This window comes from Mesocricetus auratus, unplaced genomic scaffold (genome assembly GCF_017639785.1).
Source record: "Mesocricetus auratus isolate SY011 unplaced genomic scaffold, BCM_Maur_2.0 Super-Scaffold_100008, whole genome shotgun sequence".
NCBI classification, from domain to species: Eukaryota; Metazoa; Chordata; class Mammalia; order Rodentia; family Cricetidae; genus Mesocricetus; species Mesocricetus auratus.
In genome coordinates this window covers 65,474,785-65,495,627 of record NW_024429192.1, presented here as the reverse complement: position 1 = coordinate 65,495,627, position 20,843 = coordinate 65,474,785, and the positions used below count along the sequence as shown (strand labels likewise).

At 40.1% G+C, this 20,843-nt stretch overlaps 1 protein-coding gene across 3 annotated transcripts in view; it reads left to right on the top strand.

The window, feature by feature from the left end:
• Window positions 1-16,485, top strand: part of LOC101828273 (LIM domain containing preferred translocation partner in lipoma) — a 583,098-nt gene extending 566,613 nt beyond the window's left edge. For all 3 annotated transcript variants that reach the window (XM_040751025.1, XM_040751024.1, XM_040751023.1), the window contains one exon: window positions 3,005-16,485. In XM_040751025.1, coding sequence (XP_040606959.1) covers window positions 3,005-3,133 — 129 coding nt within the window. In that variant the 3' untranslated portion in view covers window positions 3,134-16,485. The remainder of the gene's footprint in view (window positions 1-3,004) is intronic.
• The last annotated feature ends 4,358 nt before the right edge of the window (window positions 16,486-20,843 follow it).

Here is a 20,843-nt window from a genome sequence, read left to right as displayed (position 1 = left end):
TATTACCCCTCCCGATGTAGCTGTGAGACCGAACACAAAATTATATGTCATAGGACAGTGTAAACTATTAAGCTAGATGAAAGGTGGTGATGATGATGATGATGAATCTGTAGCTAATGATTTGGGTAACTGCTGCTTTGGGCAGAGGGGCCATTACCACCCAGGGAAAAAGACAAGAATTCATTCATTTCAGAGGTGCAGGAACATCTCATTCAAGGTCATCTGGGTATATTTATATAGTAGGTAGCTTCCAAGTGTCACTTAAGAGGTCATAACTGCTAAGAGCCATAAACGAGTCAGACACAGGATGCTGTGAGAATCCATAAGACACATCCATATCCAGCCTAGAAGTGAGGAAAGAAGCTTAGCTAACACTGTGGGGACATGCGGCCATTACTTACAGCAAAGGGCAGGGGTCTTTTCCCTCATCATTTGAGTTTTAAAAGGACAGTATATTGAGAAAATGGTTTTGAAATATTTCACCTTCTTCTGTGAGTTACTTAGTCCCCTCCTTCCAAACACTTTTCTTTGTCATTTCCAGCTCTCGTGAATACAGCATGTTTCAGCTCCTGCTCCTCTCTGTTTGGGATGCAGGATTTCTCACCCCTTCATCCTCATAGTCCAACTAAAAAATGCCTGAGGATGCCGGCTGGCAAGGCTCTGAGGGCCCCAGAGAATCTGTCCATTCCACTCACTGCCCTGCCTGTAACTGACCATCTGGTTTTGCACTATGCTTTGTTCTGTCATAAGCTCAGGTTATATGCTCCTCTCCAAGCTTAACATGAAGAAATACAATAACAAAGTAATGGCTTTTAAGCGAGGTCTATTACAGGACGAAAGAGAATATCATTGTTTAGCCATCATCTTTCCAGTGACCCAGTGATGAGGCCACAAGAGTGTAGCAAGCCTTTAGCAGTCATTTTACAGGAGATCCTAAGGCTGCAAGAAGACTGGCAGCACCCTCCACCCCCACCCCATGCCATAATTCTTCACATACTCCATTGCATACCCCTAGGCTTTGACTTGAGTTCTTGCATCCAGTGTGCTGTAAAAATTAGATTTGTTTTTAAGTGATGAAAACTTTCAGAAACAAAACCATAAAATGGGGAGAGTACTGAATTAGAAGACAACAAGCCCACTGCTCTTGTCTAGTCTGTTACCCTGAGAAATGCTGAGAATGGACCATTCCACTCTGCATTCTGGCCCTTTCCTTGAAACGATGAGAGTGGACCATTCCAATCTCCATTCTGACCTTTTCCTTGAAATGATGAGAGTGGACCATTCCAGTCTCCATTCTGACCTTTTCCTTGTGTTGTTCCTCTTGGTGTTATGACTCTAGAAACCCATACTTCCAGTACTATGGTCAGCATTGGACCTCTTACAGGGTCCAAATGCCTGGACTCCTTAAATACTTGAAATTGGGCAGGGGAAATGGCACCATCAGTAAAGTATGTATCACACAAGTGTAGAGACCTACATTTGGATCCCAGGTACCTATGTGAAAAGCAGGAGCTGTTACTTACGCAATAATACCAGCATTTGGGGAAGGAGAAAGAGGAGATCTCTTGGGCTGCTGCAGATCCCTAGAACTAATTGACCACTCACTCTAGGAAAATTAAAATGAGCCCTAGATTCAGTGAGAGTCCATCTTAAAATGTAACAAGGAGAATGGCAGGGGAAGACACCAGACATGGACACACACACACACACACACACACACACACAAACTGTGCCGACTATGAATGACATTATTGTGATTTGAAATATTTTTTTGTTTAGTTTCATTAGTTCCTGAAGACAACTCAAGGTACAATATATCACTGGTTCTTCCTGGCAAAGCCACACTGAAGGTGGATCATAACTGTGTCTACTGTTGTACTTAGGATCAGCCCTGTTTATACCAAGAGCTTATTATTTGTCAGCTGTAGACATGCCTTCATTCATCTCCTTGCCGCTCTTAGTGAGCAGAGGGGAGCTTTGCAGCCATCACAGCCAGCGACAGCTCTCAAAGTGAGCAGGGCAGACAATGCTAAGTATCGCTCTGCTTATTTTCTGAGCACTCATTTCTTCTAAAGTCAAGGACTGCCATTCACTGCTCCCTAACACTTTCCACAATGGACCTCATCAATACCAACACTAGTGCAATCCTTTACACATAGAGTGCATTCACATCCATTATCTGCTTTGACCATCCAAAAAGCCTGGTTAGTTAGAAACGGCCTTAATTATTTTCAGAATGGCATTCAGTCTTGTGTGCAGCCTGTACAGACAGTGACAAACCCAATAGTGGCACCCAGGGAACTTGTCTCCCATTATAATGTGTCCCTCTCCACTGTGCTACTATCCCTTTGGAAAAGCAGGACAAACCATTAGTCCTCCCAGCCCTTGGAGTTTTGTGTCCTTGCTACAATTGCAATAAATATGCAAAAGCCATTGTTAGCCTTGCTACGTGACAGAACCACTTTTCTTTGATTTAAATGGCCATGAACTTCCATTCTTGCACCTGTCCATTCTTTTGAGGAGATGGTAAAATTGAGGACAAAGGATAGTGTGCATTAGGGACCATACTTTATTCCCCCTTAATGTTGTTTAGGAGAGCAGATTAACCCCTGAGAGCTGAAAGTGATAGGCTCTTTCCTCCTTGTACTATGTTTTGCAGTCAGTGACCAGAAGACTCAGTCATTTTATACCATCTATTTGTTTTGAGAGTCTTTATAGTCCTTGCTGGCCTAGAAGTTGCTATGTAGACCAGGCTGGTCTCGAACTCACAGAGGTCCGTCTGCCTCTTCTTCCCAATCCCTGGGATCAAAGGCTTGTACCAGCACTCCTGGCAGCCATTTGCCCTCGTGTTATTGACGTCTAATTCAGTTTCATTCACAATCTGCTATGTCATGTACTAAGTATGGAGTCTTGTGGACACATCACAGAAACCTTGTAAAGAAGGCCTGGGAAGCTAGATTTGTGCCTGTGCTTCACAGTTTCACTTCTGTCTTTGTTTCCCTAGGATTGTGGTGGTCTTCTGTCTGAAGGAGACAACCAAGGCTGCTATCCCTTGGATGGACACATCCTCTGCAAGACCTGCAACTCAGCCCGCATCAGGGTGTTGACCGCCAAGGCAAGCACTGACCTGTAGAGTCGGTCACCCGCTTAGCAACTGAGTGTGTGCACTGAGAAGAATGAAACACAAGAAAAAGATAAGAGAAGAAATAGAAAAATAGAGGCAAAGCTCTCAGCGTCTGAGATGGTCTCTGTTCTTCATCTGCTGTTAACCTTTTCTTTAGAAGCACATACATGATGAGATTTGTTTAAGTTCCTACCAAATACACATTTCACATTTAATCACGTAGGGCCTTGATGAGCCTTTGTTGCAAGGACTTCCACATTTTTGCACAGATTATGCTCCGTCCCACTCACTTCTGCATTCCTGTAACATTTAATCCTCGTGTTTGTCTCACTTTTCATCTGGTTGAATAGATTTTTCGTGTGGTATTTGCTGTCACATGATTTTTCCTGGGTGAATGTGCCAGACTGCAGGTGCTTTTAGCTTGACATCTCATCCTGTCACTTTCGCTCTGGCTGTGGCTACAAAAGTTAGCCATTCTGTTACCAGGTATTGAACTACACTCACGTCTCCTGGTAAAAAATAAACGTGAGACAGGGTATGTGCACATTTTTTTTCTGTGGGCTATAAAAATTTATTTGAAAAAATACATAAATTAACAGGAGTCCAAATTTAGTTTGCAATTAATTATCCAAATTTAAAATCTGTAGTGACCAGTGGTCAAGGCTTATTTGAAAATGTTTATTGGCCAATAGCTAAAATGTGGGGAAAGAACCAAGTTTCACTACTAAGCTAAAGAAACCAACTGGGAAATGCTAGCCAAAGGTTGCTATGTGTATTTGAAAAGCCCATTATGTTTCAACAATTCTACCTTGAGATTTTCCTCTCCACACTATTTGGATGTAAGACAGACAGACTTGCTTTTGGTACATTTCCAATTCTGTCTGACACTTCATCTTAGAAATACCGTGAATTTTCCCCTAATACACAAGCTCGGTTACCGCAATTAACATTTATCTACAGAAAGGGATGTATTAAAAGGAATCAAATTCTTGTCTTTCTTTCTTTTTATAATGACCCAAATCTATTTTTTTCCTGAAAATTGCAAATTGGGACATATAAAATGAAGTTATGTAACCGTGTTTCGTCTTCTTTAAAAAAGAAAGAAAAGCTGCAAAAGATTGTGAAACCGAGTTTGATTGTTCTTATAATCCTTTTCCAACTCAAGTACATATTGCAGGAGACATTTTCCTATCTTCAATGTGACATTTACACCACACTTTCAAAGACAATCACTGAAAACAAAATTGTCTTTCTGAGCTAAAAATATTCAGAATGGCTGCCTAGAATCTTTCTGGGAACTCTTATTAGCCGGTGAAATGCTTGCTTGCCAACTGGAGCCAGATTCCTTCCTTGAGAGGAGACACCTCGCTTAGCAATTGCAGCTGGCCATTTTGTGAACTCAGTACTCAGTATCTCAGGATGAGATTTCCCAAACCTTTCTTTAAATCTTCTACAAATATATACTTTTAAATTATGGAATATTTTAAATATACCGAAGGGTATAAATAATAATATAATGAATCCCTCTGTAGCTAACATCCAGTCCTAGGAATGTAGTCACCTTAAATCCCACACATACCTTTTAATTTCTCCTATGCAGTGCTGGGAGTTGAACTAGGACCTCGTGCTTGGCAAGCACCCTGCTACTCCTGCATCCCCAGCCTGACTGTGTCTTTTTTTTTTTTTTAATCTTCATGACATGATGATCTTCTAGTCTGACAGTTTTAATTTTAACATTTAGAACAAAATTCTTTAAAATTACTTGTGTATGTTTAAAATTGAATCCTATGCCTCAGGAATTCCATAAAGTTTATTTTACTTGAATAGAAGTCATCATAAAAGAAACCTTTAAGCCTTTGTCACTCAGCTCACCTGGGAGTCTCTGTGGCTTATTTACTTTCCATGCTAAGCAGTTTGCATGTTAGACTCCCCAAAGCTATGCATACCTGCTTCCCTCCTCTTGGGATTCATGGAGGGCAGCTTGTGGATTTCAGGATATGGTGGTAGCTCTATCCCTGAATTCCTGTGTTCCAAATCAAAGGCTTGGCTGTGCCAGTGACCTTGGAGAACACTGGCTGTCACACAGTTGAGGTAGCAATACAGTCTGCTTGAAGTGCCTAAAATGTTCACCAGGAAATTGACTTTATGCCAAAAATAGAGTCCAGTTTAATGAGGGCAAGAATTATGTCTAGAAATGCAATAATATTGCTATAAATTCAAGCAACAGAGGAGGAATGTATGTAATAGTTATACTATAGAGCAATAACATCCTACTTGTTTGTTACATTTAACTACTTGTGTAGCCAGATGTTTACATGCAAGAGTTATAGGAAAATGCTACCACAGTTTCTTCCCTGAGGTTTTACAGGCAGAGCTCTGCCTGCTGACAGCCTTCCCAGTGCTTTCTCATCAAGTAACCTCAGAGTATCTTTACCAAAGATTTTAAAGTGAATTTCTTTTTAATATAGACTTATACTTTTATAATAACGAATGTGCACATACACCTATACAGAAATATTTAGAATTAGATGTTTTTCTTTCACAAGGTCTAATAAGTATAAAGGATCCTAACACTTTATTCAGCAATTTCTTTAATATATGATTTGCATTTCTTTCTTGTTTTCTCCTATTACACATTTGATTTAAACAATACCAAGACACTCTGTTCTTTACTCTTTTAGCTATATAAAGTTTTGCCTACTGTAGAAATATAAAGATCATATTACTTTAATGATTATACACATTGTCTTTTGATATATTACCTTACTATCGTTTAAATACATAAATAGAAAAACTATAATGCTTGTAGCAGAAAACTTGTAAAAATCTATCTGAATTGTTTAAATATCAAGAGCACAAACACTTGGTTATTCCATGTAAAGTGAAATACATAGGAACAGGAAAAAACCCCATTGTCATGGGCTCTGCAGAGAACGTTTCAAAATAAGATTTCCTTTCTATTTCTATAGTGGTAGGGATAGATCTCTGAGCTTTGCACAAAACAGACAAGTGCTCTTCCATAGCTAAACCTCCCATCCATAAAAAGATTTGCTAACTATTTAGGTTCCCATCTCAGACTGGCTCAGTCTGGAGTTGGGGAAACAAAATTGCCTTCAAAACTCAAAACTGTGCCCTAGGTCAATGCCTAGGCAGTAATGAAATATTGTCATCTCCACAGCTCAAAGATGTGGGTTTTTTCCTGTCACTAGCACATTGTTGTCCCTACTACAATGCCTTCTCTGATGAAAATGACTACCAGGGTTATATGCTCATTAATGAAACGAATTTAAAAACACTAATTTTTTTCTATGAAAAGTCTGCACATGTGTCTATGGTAAGCTTTTAAGAGACATGGACCCTCATGACGATGTACAGCTGTTTTGTATTTGGGTCCAGAGGCAGGAGAACATGCTCTCTGAGAGACTGCAGGATAGCACTGACAGACTACAGACAGGACTCTACGAACACAACTGCCAACCATCTTCCTAGTTACTACAAATCCTATTAATGTGAACCAGTCAGGAATAACAGTGTTATTTCTATTTGACATGGTTTGGGTTTCTCCTGTCAGCTCTATGTCGCTTGCCCTCTGATCCTTCCATTATCAAGTTTTGAAGGGTGTCAGGAAAATTATGGCAGCTGCTAGGGAGATCAGGGAAACACTGATGCCACCTCCCAGCCTCTTACCATCCCTCTTGGCTTGGAAAGGCATTTTTTATATACATTTCTAGAAATATTGCCATTCTACCTTAGTATTTCACATTTGTAGTTTAAACAAGTGATTGTCCATCTGTTGCCTAAAGCTACAGTACATGTGTGTTATGAATGAAATATGACAGCATGTTCCATACCCCTGCTTCAGCCATCTGTAGACAACCAGCAACCAAAAAAGATACCTCTGCAAAATGTGCCTCGAGTCCATGTCCTGGGATGGCTCCTCTGGTGCACTTTCATCAGAGACAATCAAAAGCAGTCTTTAATTGTGCCTTATTTTTAAATAATCTGTTTACACTACTATGACTGTTGTTCAATAATAGAAATACTTAAACCCGAGATCTCAGAGGGGGGTAGGGGAGAGGAGATTGAGGAGAGCTGCAGCACTCTTCATGTATTATTTCTTCAGTTTGGAAGGACCTCATAGGTGTCTATGAGAGCATGCGCATAGCTGAGATCATGATAGGCTTTGTAAGTGCTCATGATTTGATCTTCCTCTTGGTTTACTCAAATAATAAAGACAGACGAAGACAGACACTTGAGCCCATAACATCCATTTATCACACACATTTTTAAATTATATTATTTGTTTGAATTAATAAGGGCCAGTCTTGATTATTGAGCAAGTTATGATTGTGCTACAACCATGAATATTTCAGGACAAGTTATTTAACTTGCTGATAATTGGGATGAAGCTGCTTGTGGTGCTGTGGGTGTGGTTAGCATAGCTTTGTTTCAGACCTTTTACAATTAACCTGGCCAAAGTTACTGTGATTTAATGTAAGTGTTTAGCCCCTTGCTTTCTCCTCTCCTCTCCTCTCCTCTCCTTTCCCACCGCCTTCCCTCAATTTCTTCCTTCCATTGTGCCTACTAACGCTGCCCTAATTGGCCCGCCTCATAAGTCTAGTTAGGATACCATAACATTATGACCACATTAAAGGAGAAAGACGACCAGAGCATATACTTACCATCCAGAAAAACCTGGTTTTACAGGGGCATACTCTTTAGGTTGTATTTATTCCTAGAAGGAGATGCAGTCTTCAGCCGTATTTTAATGAGTCCTTGTTGAGGACTTCAGTAGTAGAGTTCTTCCTTTAAAAGAAGAACTGCCTTGTTTCTTACCTATGTATATGCAAAGTGTTCTTTCTAAAGTTAGACTGGGATTTGTTTTTAACACAACATTTTGACCACAAAGTACTCACATCTTTAGTGATAGAACATCATTTTGTCCCATTGAAATTAACTTGATAATTTTCCTTGTGGCAAGGGGAAACTATTAACTTTCCCAATTTTCAACATTGCAGCACTTAGCCCATGATCCATATTAAATGATAATAATTGACTCAGTATTTGCAAGGGGTAGTTTAACACTAGGAATTTTCTTGAATGTAGACTATTTTACAGGCATATTTTCCCTTAGCACAGAGGAGAAAGATACTAATTTACTTTTCTGTTTTAATTTTTCCTTCCTTATGCAAAAATTTTAGACAATATTTTAGTTAACCACCATACATGTAACTAATTGTGGAGAGCTATGTAAAAGACACATTTTTGTCCATCTGATTGGGAAAAAATGCTCAAATCTTTGCTCTTTGCTTCTGATTGGTATTTGTTTTATAGTACTCTCTAAGCAGGATAATAAGTATCTCTACTTCTAGCATTTGTTAAAAATTATCATACTCAAATTCCTTTGTACTATTTGGAATGAATGGCTAAGTTTCCAAGATGCCCATCTACTTAGAGGCAAAATAAAACTTCGTTTATCTAACTCTGACAGTCATCTGCTAGGCTCCAATAGCATAGTGTTTAACTAGCCACAATTGCACTCTATGAACTTATCTTTGAACATAACTTCTAAATTCAGTTCTCAATCTGAGAAGCAAAATGTTCTGCCAAGAATACAGATGTCACCATGTCACCTCATGCTCTACCCTAGTGCTGAGAGTCTTGTTGAACACAAACATACTCGGGTGCTGTGCCTGGGTGAACAGTATTATGGCTCTTATAAAGATCTGCATTCTCTTGTTTTTGTGACTGATGGCTATAACATCTATTACTGGAGATGGCCAGTGTGGAATACTACTCAAAGCAATGCAACCTAGCTGAAAAATTACATAAAACCATTCTAGACTCTTCACCTCTGTGGATTTGATACCACCAAGTCCTTCAGCTTCACATTTATTGACATTGACAATGCCTCTTACTCTCCTGTCTCCAGTGTCAACATTACCCCCAAATATTTCCTAATTCTGTTTCCGTCTACTCCGTGACTCAACAATTGCTGTTCACCATTCATCGGGTGGATGAAAGCACTTTTCTCAGGGTTTCAAGGAAAGGAATGGGAATCCTTCAGAGGTAACTGATGAGATGCCTTGAAACGATTTCCCTCATAATGGTGGAGCCACATGTGCAAAACAGCCCTCTTATTTTCGGTGCTGTTTTGTTTGTTTGTTTAGCTTGTTTCACTGCTGGTTTTGATGCTGATAGAAGACAGGAAGTGAGCTAAGGCATATTACACAAGGGTCCTTCTGTTTGGCCTCATAAAGTCTGCCATGTCCTTTTTCTTTATGCTTGTCTTCTCAAAGATCTTACTTGTCTACATTCCCATGACGGATAGAGAAAAAGGTTCTTGATACTTAGTAAGTTCGGCATCGATACTAGTCTTTGGTTTTGAAACTCTTCCATTCATTTCTAGTATTTGTGTCTAAAGCAAGCAGCTTCCCTCCATGATCAGTGATGTATCTTGTTTTGTCCTCTCAATATCCTTATTCCTTAACTGATCATTGTTGAATCACTCTGAGAGATTCAGGCTGATTGCACTAAGATAAAATAGTCAGTCTAGATACTTCTTCCTAGAAAGGAGTGTGGCATGGAAAAGACTAGTTCCTCACAGTGGCCTCTATGGGAGTTCGGGAGGACATGTGAGGACACTGTAGCCTGACTTACTGACTTCATTGAGAAATTGGAGGAAGAGTCCTTAAAACCCAACCCGACAGCATAGGCTTCTTCCTGCAAAGCTGTGTTGGCCATGATGCATGGATTCTGGAGTCTTAGTAAGAACAGAATCTTTCATATATTCAGGCTCAGTGAGAGAGAAAAGGCACCAAAGAAAACTGAACCATAGATACTTTCCCATAAGCATTATAGTTGGAATAGGAGATGATTGGCCAGACACAAGCAACCCATACATAAGAAACAGTCCCTGTGGCCTTTGTTGCAACAAGTGATTCTTACTGAACCACACTATCGTCCTCTATGCTTGCAGCAAATGTGCCTATCTTTTGAACCCTCAAAAAGGAACAAGTAGGCCTTGTCTACTTTTTTATTCTTCTAGGAACACAATTAGGGCTCTAAGCCATCTGTCATGCTGGGTGCTCCAGTTCCCTCACGGACTCCCTGCTGCACAGTAAAGTTTGCTGAAATTGTGCCCATACCCAGGAACTCATCACCCAGTGAGGAAGTCCCTCTCTTTCAGCTGTCCTTGTCATTAAAACAGAGCCTGTCTTTGGACTCATATTCTCCAGGGTCCATACAATAAAACGAACACACAAAACATAATAAAATACCAACTTACCCATTGTTTTTACTTTCATTGTTTATTTTGTTTTTCCATGATCTATCACTTTTAAAAACAACTTCCATTTTTAGCTGAGGAGTAGAAATGCTTTAAACCTCCATAAGAACAGTCAGAATGCTCTCTGACAACTGCATGTTAGATTGTGTGGATTCTGCTGCTTGTGTTTTCTATTCAGGAAACAAACCTTTCTGATTGGGGTTCGATAGCTTTGTGCCCTCCCTTAGTAACTGTCCCGTGAACAGTTTGCTCCATTTATCTGGCTCACTGATAATGACCTTAAGAATGTTGGGAAACATCGCTGTGTGATCTCTAGCTTTCTTGCACAAGGAAAAAGTCGAAAGGAAAGTACTGGTGGAAACCCATTGCTTCCGATCAGTTCTTCAGCACACTGAGTTTACCGTTCTTAAGGAAAGGAATTGTATGCTGCTGTGTTTTATGTAAAGATGGATAAATTCTCTCCCTGTTGCCCGGGGTCACAGTTTCACCAGCAGCCATTTGTCTTGGGAAGAACAGCATTGTGTCTCTGCTGCCCCAGCTTTTTTTGAGAACCTTTAGCAAGAACTTGCTATTCGCCCCTGGGTAGGTAGCACCTATGGGTGGATTTCTGAGCTGTAAAATAATAAAAGTCCTGAGAGGGCTTACAAACTGCTTTCACACATAGAACAACCCTGGGAAGATGGTTATTAATAGTCCTGTCCTAGAAGAGGAGAATCATTAAGTGACTTGCCAAAAGCAATATAGCCAGTAAGTGTGAGATCTGGGCATTTACCCAGCCCTTGTCACACACTTCTCACAGGTTACCCATGGATATTCACAGGGGCCACTTGGTTATCAGTGGCTGGTGTACATGTGCATTATAGTGTTGCAGATCATCGGGGGAGCTTGCACATATCTATGTCATCTTGTGGGTGGCCACCAGTCTTTGTGATCAGCACTGTGAGGAAGCCTGTGGCACAAAGGTCACTGAGAGAAGACAGCTGTGCAGAAGCACATTGCAGCAAAGTTCCCTAGAGAGTGTCAGTTTATGTGAATAGCAAAGCAGTCTGGACCAGTCAGGTTCCGAATATCAACTGAAACTGTGTCATTTAGAATACAGTAGCATGCAGAGGTGCCCTAAGCTTTAGGAAAGCCCTGCCTCCCTCCCTTTTTCCCTCCCTCGCTCTGGCCATGATATGCCCCACAGAAGCAAAAACTGCTATAGGTTAAATAAAAAACAAACCCAAAAACATATTAGTCTCTCTGTCCATTCACATGTATGGAGAGCCTACCAAAACACTGACCCAACAGGAATTTCTCATCCAATAAACCCAAGACCAAAATGCCTTGAGATGCCTAAAGAAGTGCTATTGAATGGGTGGCCTTTCTGAAATTTACCCTTGATCATTTGATAGGAGGTGCTTCTTAGACTGTAGTACTTTTGTGGCTAATGTACCCTCCTCACAAGTTGCTTAACACTATGTTCTTACCAACAACGAAAATCCTACTTGGAGGAGCCCAGGTCCTAACCCTAACCCATGTAACTACTCAACAAATGAACACCCCACTTTTGGCTGACTCCCTGAGAAGCTGTGTATCCGAGGTATGCTCAGGGCTTTCTAATTTCTCTCTTTTCTACCTTCTGGTTATTTACAGTTAAAAATCCATTGACTAATGAAAATATCCTTACTCTCATGATATGACACCTGCACTAAGTCTGGAAAACCCTTTCAGATGCCCTAATGTGTAAGGTAGGCATTTCTCTCCCTAGAGTTGCTGCTCCGTCAGGCCACACCTATCCCCTGAGATTAGGAAGAGGCGAGTTAAACAACAAATGGCCTCCCAGTCTTTTCCCATCTTCCCACAAGGGAAATATAGGACACCAAGAGGACAAGAAGGTTGGCATCACAGTCTGAGCGCTCACAGCCAAAGACCAGAAAGGTGTCTTGTCTCTCTGAGAGGTGTGATGTATATTATGGCTGGTAAAATGGAAAGAATTTCCTCTGGCACAGATGGGGCAAACCACCCAAACTATAGATTAATGAAGCTCTTTGAACTCATCTCAGAATTACGAGATGAGTTACCTGAGGGGAGGCTTGCCTCTGTAGAGCTGTCCCATCTCATTAGACAAAAGGACAGTAAAGCGGTGAATTGTAAGGGTACTCCCTCATGAAAATATTTTTCAGATACCTTCAGGAATCAACCACAAATCCTGACTTACTGTCATATGATATAAATAAAGGGAAAGGGGTGGGTGAAAATTTCCCTTCTTAAATCCTATATAATATTAGTTCCAAAGATTTAGAGAAAACACAATTTTATTGTCTTTGAAACACACACTCTCTCTGTCTCTCTCTCACACACACACACACACACACACACACACACACACACACACACACACACTTGGGTCTTTACCAAGAAAGCTGATTCTCCAAAAAAGAAATCTTATTTTAAAACATTTTACCTCTTCAGGCCAGAAAATTAATAATTCCTAGACCTGACCCATTTTCATACCTGGCAAAAAAGGAAAAGAAATAACTACTTAAATTTTGTGTGGGTCTTTTACTCTCTTAAAATATGTCAAAGCAATTTGATGCAGGAGTAGAAAGTGAGGTGTTTATCTCCCTTGCTTGAGTTTCTGTACTTCCGTCAGGGAAAGGTAAAGAATAAGGGGCCAGAATTATCAGGGCATTGCATTGCCATTTTCTACAACATCTACATTGCTTCATAGTGAGGTGTAGGAATTAATAACTACTTTCATAAATCCACATCCTCCATCATGAAGCCTGAATATCTTTACTTACCAAACTATTCAGCTCCATTTCTCACTCAGAAGATATAAGATAGAGCTGGTTTCCATATCTGCATCCTCTCTCAACCCTTTTTGCTTTATTTTGGGGGAGGGAAGGGAGTCTTGTGTGAAAGAAAAACAACATAGTTCCTCCTAATTGCTCTTTGCCCTTGGATAGCCATGATGCTTAGTAATTAGAGGACTAGAACTTGACCATGTTATGAGGTTTCTTCCTAATGTGTTTCATTCCTTCAAACACAGACTAGGACCTAAGTGGTTTTCATCATTTAAATATTCACAATGGGAATAGTCTCATTTTGCCTCACACATACATAGTAAGACAGGAGCTGATATTTGGGTGATATGTGCATTATAGTAATCTTTTGTGTTCTTGTTGGTTTCTAGAAGAGTGCCACATACATCACCTCATTCACTTGGTGGCAAACTGAATTAGCCTGGACCCATCTTCTACCTCAAGTGAAAAGTCTAAACTGAGATGTGTCCCAGATGAGATGTAGACCCCAGAAACTGGTCTGATCATAAATGTTTAGCAGTAAAGTAGTAACAAAATCATTTTTCAATGACTAGCCTTACTGCCCATTTGTCACTTGAAACACCTGATAAGCAAAGTATCCAAGACCCCTTTCCTCATTAACAAATGGTAGAATAGTTCCCCTCCACAGATCTGAATCCTGTCTTCACTCTTTCTCAGGAAATATGTCAAGGAGGAAAATAAAATTAAAAATGACACATGACTCTGGTTCTTGAGCATGAATAAGACTGCTGTGTGGAATTGTGTGCCTTACACAAAACCTTAAACTTAGAACCAAGTTTGTACAGCTGCAGGGAACTCTGAGCATGCGCTCTGTGTAGTGAGTTAACCTGATTTGGTTTTGTTTAGTGTGAATCTATACCTTGATCATTACTTAAAGATTGGGGGCTTGTCTTTCTCTACTGCTGAGTATGGGAATGGGGGCAACTATGAGATGAACTTTCTAAGTAGTAAGCCTGAGCCACAAAGTAGTTGTGACGCAAAGGCACAGCCTAGGGATAGTAATTTTGCATGAGGTTCACATGGGCTCTTATTTCATGGCTTTGTCACAGGCTTTTCTCTTTCTGTGCTATCACCTTTGAGCAAAACCATTACACCTTCCCCAAGTCTGCCTTTCTAACAGTTACAGTTGAGTTGGCAAGACTCTCCCAGCTCTGAATAGAGCCACTTGCCGACTCTGGCCTCTGAGAGACTGCTTCCAATGTGCTCTTCTGTTCAGCACACACATCAGCAAAGTGAGAAGACGGGTGCTAAATATAGGCTCTATTAACTTTACTTTTAGATGCAGTGCCTTCCAAAGTGCCTATTCTGAGAAACATAAACGTTATCCCTACATATGTATGTACACACGGTACCCAGAGTCGTACTGTTCAGCCTTCAAAAACACCATCAGAAGGAGTAGGTGCTGAGATAGCGAAGCATCGCCAAATGGAAGCAAGTGGCTCGTTTCCAATCTCCCCTACCGTGGCTACCATGAAATGGGCTGAAAGAGTGTCCCTGGCACTTCCTGCTGATACAGCCACTTTGTATTTATATGCCGGGACTAGTGGCAAACTGCTGAGGGACCTGTACTCCACGAAAATAATATGCCCATGAACATTTAGTCAAGAAAAAAAAAAGGCAATTAATATGTGTCATGTGTGTGTTTATAAACTAAGTACTGCTAAGTTTAGCATGTCAGCAGGTTTCTTTTATGCCTTGGGTTAACTTAGAGAAAACTAAAGAAAAGTCTTGGCTATAGGGAATGTAGACTCGGGGGGCCAAGTGTCCCTGCCAGATCCTTGAAGCATTTTTACTCCAGCTCCTAAGAATACTAGTGCATGCTATTTGAGTGCTTTTATCTTGGAGCTCTGTCAGTGACAGGGAACTCTAGATGTTTGTGATGAGGCAGCAGCATAGCCTGGAAGGCTGAGTTTTCACCCAGTGGTGGCAATAGGAGATGAGCCAGGTAAATATGCTGAGGTAGATGGAGATACTGTATGATTGGAGAAGGGTTGAAGGGAGGACATGATTCCAAAAAAGATTGTTCTCAATGTGTTGTCTGACTCAACCAGCTGGCAGATTACACTTGCCAAGTCGTTTCCTTTCCTTCTAAGTCACTTGGCTCCACATTCCCTTAAATATGCCTCTGAGGAAAGTAAGATGTGTCCACTTAGCCTTTCTGAAAGGACACGTAATGATGTCCCCTTGGTCACAAAGCTACTGTGAAACGCCTCTTCTCTCACTCAGTTTTACCAAATAAAAGTAAAGGTGACAGACTGTGGAAGACACATTTGATGCCGTTTCAGTCACCCGCCACTCTGTTTTCCATATAGGAGCCCAGCAACTCAAACCTGAGCTGAGGAAACAACATGGCCCTGATCAGTAGCTCCAGGACTATAGTCTTGTTTCTTTAGTAGCTTCATGATTGGAGCCAGGCTGATTTTTTAAAAAAGAGACTTAGGCAGTACTTCTCCCAAGAAACATTTCTCCTGTTGGCAATTCTTTTATCTCTATCAATTTCAACACTAATTGTTTTCTATTTTCGACATGATCAGATTTCAGTACTAAAAAAGAATTCCAAAATCTCTATGTGATGCCATCAAGTCTATGGAAGACATTGGTTCTTTTCCTTGAGAACAAACAAACCAAATGCAACAGACACAATGTGGCCTTGCTCTGAGTTTCAGTCTGGTGACTTGTGACCATGAGAGATAGATAGCTTGATAGGAAAACTAAGTCATATTTAATGGGATGGGTCAAGGACAGGGGCTAAGAACTGCCAAGCTTTCTCTGTGCTTAGTGTATCTGCCGGGAGCAGGCACTTCCTTCTAGCTAATCATAACCATAGCCCAGCAGCAGCACTGCAAGTCTCCGTACCATTTCCAACTTAGAAAAAGTTACACAAAAGCGTAGAGAGCAGGACTTCTTTCGTTTGTGTGACACTGACAGAGCCATGGCATTTCCACAGGGTAACCACAGTGCATGGATTTACTGCGTCACAATGTCCCCGATGTCCCCACAGCAGTTCACACTGTTCCTTATGAAAATCAGAAGAAGTTGTGTTATAAGACCATAATTCGGGCGATTTCTTTTGTATTTACACATTATTCAATTATATTAAAACATGTTCTTATTTACATTCTATCAGTTTTGATTATGCTTTCCCAGCACTCTGTGAGAATAAAAATGAAAATCACATTGTTTTTTTTCTTCTGTAAAAGAACTACTTTATATTTAGATTACCAATAAACTTCTCATTCCACTTACTTGCCGATGTGTGGAATTCTTTAGGATGATCTGTTTCCTTTTTGCCCTGTTAACTGTGATTCACTTTTTCATCAGTTGCTTTCCATATGGTTCTCGAGAATGTGGATGCCTCTCAGAGCGAGTATGCCCAAGAGCATGCAGCCCCCCCTCCATTGATGAGCTCAACTCCTGACATGTTCCCCAATCACTTCAGCACCCTCTGGACTCTGCGAAAAGTGTGTGTGTGTGTGTGTGTCCTTTTAATGCTATAATCAAGTAAGTAGTTCCTTTGAGGTGGGATAGGAATTTTTACCTTCATTCAACAATTCACATTTTCATACTTTTTCACCACTTGTATTATGAATATTTCTGAAGCCTTTATAATTCACCATTTGCTAGGTACCTTGGGGAATGCAGGTATACTCCATAATGGGGCTGAGTGGCTAAGCATGTACAAATCACCATGAGAAATAGGTGAAAAGAATCAGATACAAGAAGAGTGGCCCGATTTTCAAACTTTGTTCCCAGTCATTTTTGATGGTTCTGTGATTATTTTGTCTGCATTTATATTCTAAGAATAAGAGAAAATAAGCCAGGACCATCATTTAAGAAGTACACCTTTTCATGTAGCAGATGTGCAGAAAAACGGAAACACCCAGCCCACTAAGCCTCACATGAAAGGTAACTAGAGCCCACCCGAATCCCCTGTCACAAAAGCCAGAGAGCACCCCTTCCTTCTCTTTGGCACTCAGGCCTCAGATGCTCTCTCTCCAGCATCTGTTTCATATCTACAGATGGTAGAATATCTGAAAACTGTGGGTGTGTCTCTCTCAAAGACCGCTGTTCATGAAGCTACCATATATAAGGCATGTCTTTGGATACATGGCAAATAAATCACTGCTATTCCGGGAAACTCAGGAGGTTGTAATCAAAAAGGCCATGTATAATGTAATTTTCATTCCTGTCTCTTCATTTTCTCAGCTACCCAAAAGATTATCATTGACAACTCCATTCTGTTCTCTGGTGTCTAATGTTATATGTCACCCATTATGTCCTACTTGCAGAATAAGGGAGCTAGAAGAACTCTTGGGGATCATCTTCCTTGGCCTGCCAAAGGAACACTAAGTCCTGAACAAAAGAAGGCATTTTCTCAAGGTCCTGAGTCATGATAAGGTGGGGCTTGAGACCTGCCTTAGTCCAGGGATATCATGCAGAATCTGTAATAATGTGGGAAATAATGACACAGGGTTGAGCAAAACTCAGGGGGTGTAATGTCCCTAGACCCCCAAGTAAAGACTCTAAAGCTATATTTCTTTGAAAAACAAGGGAAGAATAGCACTATGAAACAATGTTTAGCAGAGAAAATAGCAGTTACACAGTTAAATCAGAACAAACTGTTTCGTTGAGCAATCTTTTTACTTGAGGGGATAAACCCACAAAGCTGAAATACTGGACAACATTGGAATGTAGGCTCAGAAAACAAGAATTCAAACTTTGTGAGATTTTTGTAGATTTAGGAAAATAGTGCAGTTGGTTAACCGGATTTTAAAATTAAATTTACGTGTAAATGTTTCAGTAGATACCAGTAAAGAAAGAAAGTATATAACCACAAAAATCAGGAGGAAAAGTGGAATGGAAGAAAGAGATAAAAAAAAATGGTAACATACACTGGCCTTAAGCTCACAGTGTAATAAAAGATGACCCTGAATTTCTGATTCCCCTGCCTCTGACTGTCTCTTGAATACTATTACTTGTGTGTTTTACCACACCCAGTTTATGTGATATGGAATATAAAACCTGGACTCTCGTGCAAGCTCTACCAACTGAACTCCATCCTCAGCTCCAAAGCAAAACATCTAAAGAGGCAGAAGAAACAGATGGGAGAAATGCAAAACATGTGAAAGCCTAAATTCAGAGAAATGCGCACACACAAGTAAATATAAGGTGGAAAAGCATGGAATTAATAAATTTAGGATCTACAAATGTGATTTTTAAATTAGAAATCTGGTCTTATGTTAAAATATAAACCAGACACAGATTAAAGTAAAAGAATGGGTACCTGGTCAGTAACTATTTGCAGAAAAAAAAATTAGAGTAGACCCATTAGTATAAAAAAGAAAAAGAAAAAAAAAAGAAACAAATGAATCTTAAGACAAAAGAAAATCTTCAGTATGGAGGCATTACTTATTGGTTAAAAAAAGTTTAATTTCATAAAAGAACACATTCTATTACATTTCATTTGTTTTGTTGTGGAAAGGCAATTACCAATGTACACACTGAGGTCAGAGGACAACTTTTGGAAGTCCAATCTTTTCTTCCATTATGTGACTTCCAGGAATTGAACTCAGGCCATCAGAGTGGCTTAGCATGCTGAGTCACCTCTCTTGCTCAAGAAGACATATTCTGAGTTGAATGAATCTAATGATAGCTGTTGATCACTTCAGCAATGTTTACAAAACTACGGTGAAAGCCCATGAATTCAAATCCCCTGCAGGATTCTAACAAAACTCCTTCAACAACTGTAAGATGTAATCACTGAAGGCAGAGGAGTTAAACATCACTTTAAAACTCGACTTAATGGCTATCATAAAAAGCACCCACACATATGTTGAGAATGAGCCCTCCATTTTGGAGTGAGTACACATGACACCAATTGCCTTCTAGGTCGGTTGTCAAGAAACTTCAAAGAGTCATCATACAGGTCAAATACTATGATCACATTGAAGTTTCAGTTCCAATTTAATAGTTAAGCTGTAAAATTGTAACATTCTTGGAATAGCAGTTAACCCTGGCCCATCTCAAACTTCCAGGATCCAGACCTCCAACTCCAGCCCCCACCCCAACACCAGTAAGAGTTCCAGACATCTTCACCTCAGCCACTCCACAAGACCTTTATAAGAGCCCTGGCCCCACCCTGAACACATCCACCTAGTCTCCATTTTCTCAGCACTTACACTAGCCAAGCACCCTACTGTACAGCATTCAGCCCACACCCCACTGCTGGGAAACTAAAGACTTTGTATCCTTACCCTGCATGGAGACCATTACAAAAAGCGACAACTGGTCATAATACAGAGAACAACTGTTCATAGGGAGCCCAGCCCCCAAACATGTCTACCACACAGCTCTTGCACCTAAAGTTAAGCCAATATTGTGGAAGAGGGGGTAGAAAGATTGTAAGAAACATAAGACTCTCTCTCTCTCTCTCTCTCTCTCTCTCTCTTCTCGTGTGTGTGTGTGTGTGTGTGTGTGTGTGTGTGGTGTAAATAATCAAAAAGAGGCCATCAATTTGAGAGAAAGTGAGGGAGGGACATAAGAGGAGTTAGAGAAGGAAAAGGAAGTGGAGGGGTGATCTAATTTTATTTTAATTGCAATTTTCAAAAGATAATAAATACCCTAAATCCAAGTGTGTGGGTCCCATCAAAATACACACACACACACACACACACACACACACACACACACACACAGAGTATATGGTTAAATTAAGCCAATACCCCTTCCCTATCACCAGCCCTTTTATAATGTTCCCCAAGAAGAACAACTTTTGGGAAATTGAAGACACAAAATTCAAAACAATCCTGAGCATATTTAATGAATCCAAAGCCTGAAAAAAATAACACAAACACCTCAATGAACTTGGAAAGGACAGAAATAAAATTATTTAAATCCAAGAAAACACCAACAGGTAAACAAAATAAGTTGGACAGTTCAGGATAAGAATATTAAATTCACTCAATAAATTGAAGCGCTAAAGAGAACCTAAACTGGAATGGAACAGAAGGTGAAAAATTCAATAAATCTAATAAAAAGCCCAGTGAAAGCATCACCAAAGAAGTGGAACACACAGAAGAGAGACAAAGTAGAGAGACTAGATCACACAACCGGAGAAAACGACACATAAAAAAAAACCCTATGAACAGAATATTCAGGAAATTTGAGGGACCATGAAAAGACCAATTATAAATTATTGTCATAGAGAAAAAAATTCCAGGGCAAAGAAATAGTTAATATTTTTAAATCATAGAAAAAAGTTTCCCAAATAGAGAGAGATATCCATCCAGGTAAATGAGGCCCACACAACACCAAACAGACAGGACCAGAAAACGGATTCCCCACCATGTGTTATAACCAAGCACTTACAAACAAACAAATAAAAAGGCATGGGAAGTTTCAAGCAAGAAGGACCAAGTCTCACATAGGCCAGGGCCACCAGAAAAACAGCTAATAATTTGATAGAAGGTTTTCAAATTTAGATGTATTTTAAAAGATGTTATTCCAATTACAAAAGTAAAAGATCGTCAGCCCAGAGTAGTATACCCAGAAAAGCTATCTATTAAAATTGAAGGAGAAATAAAAACAGACTAAAGGAATGAAT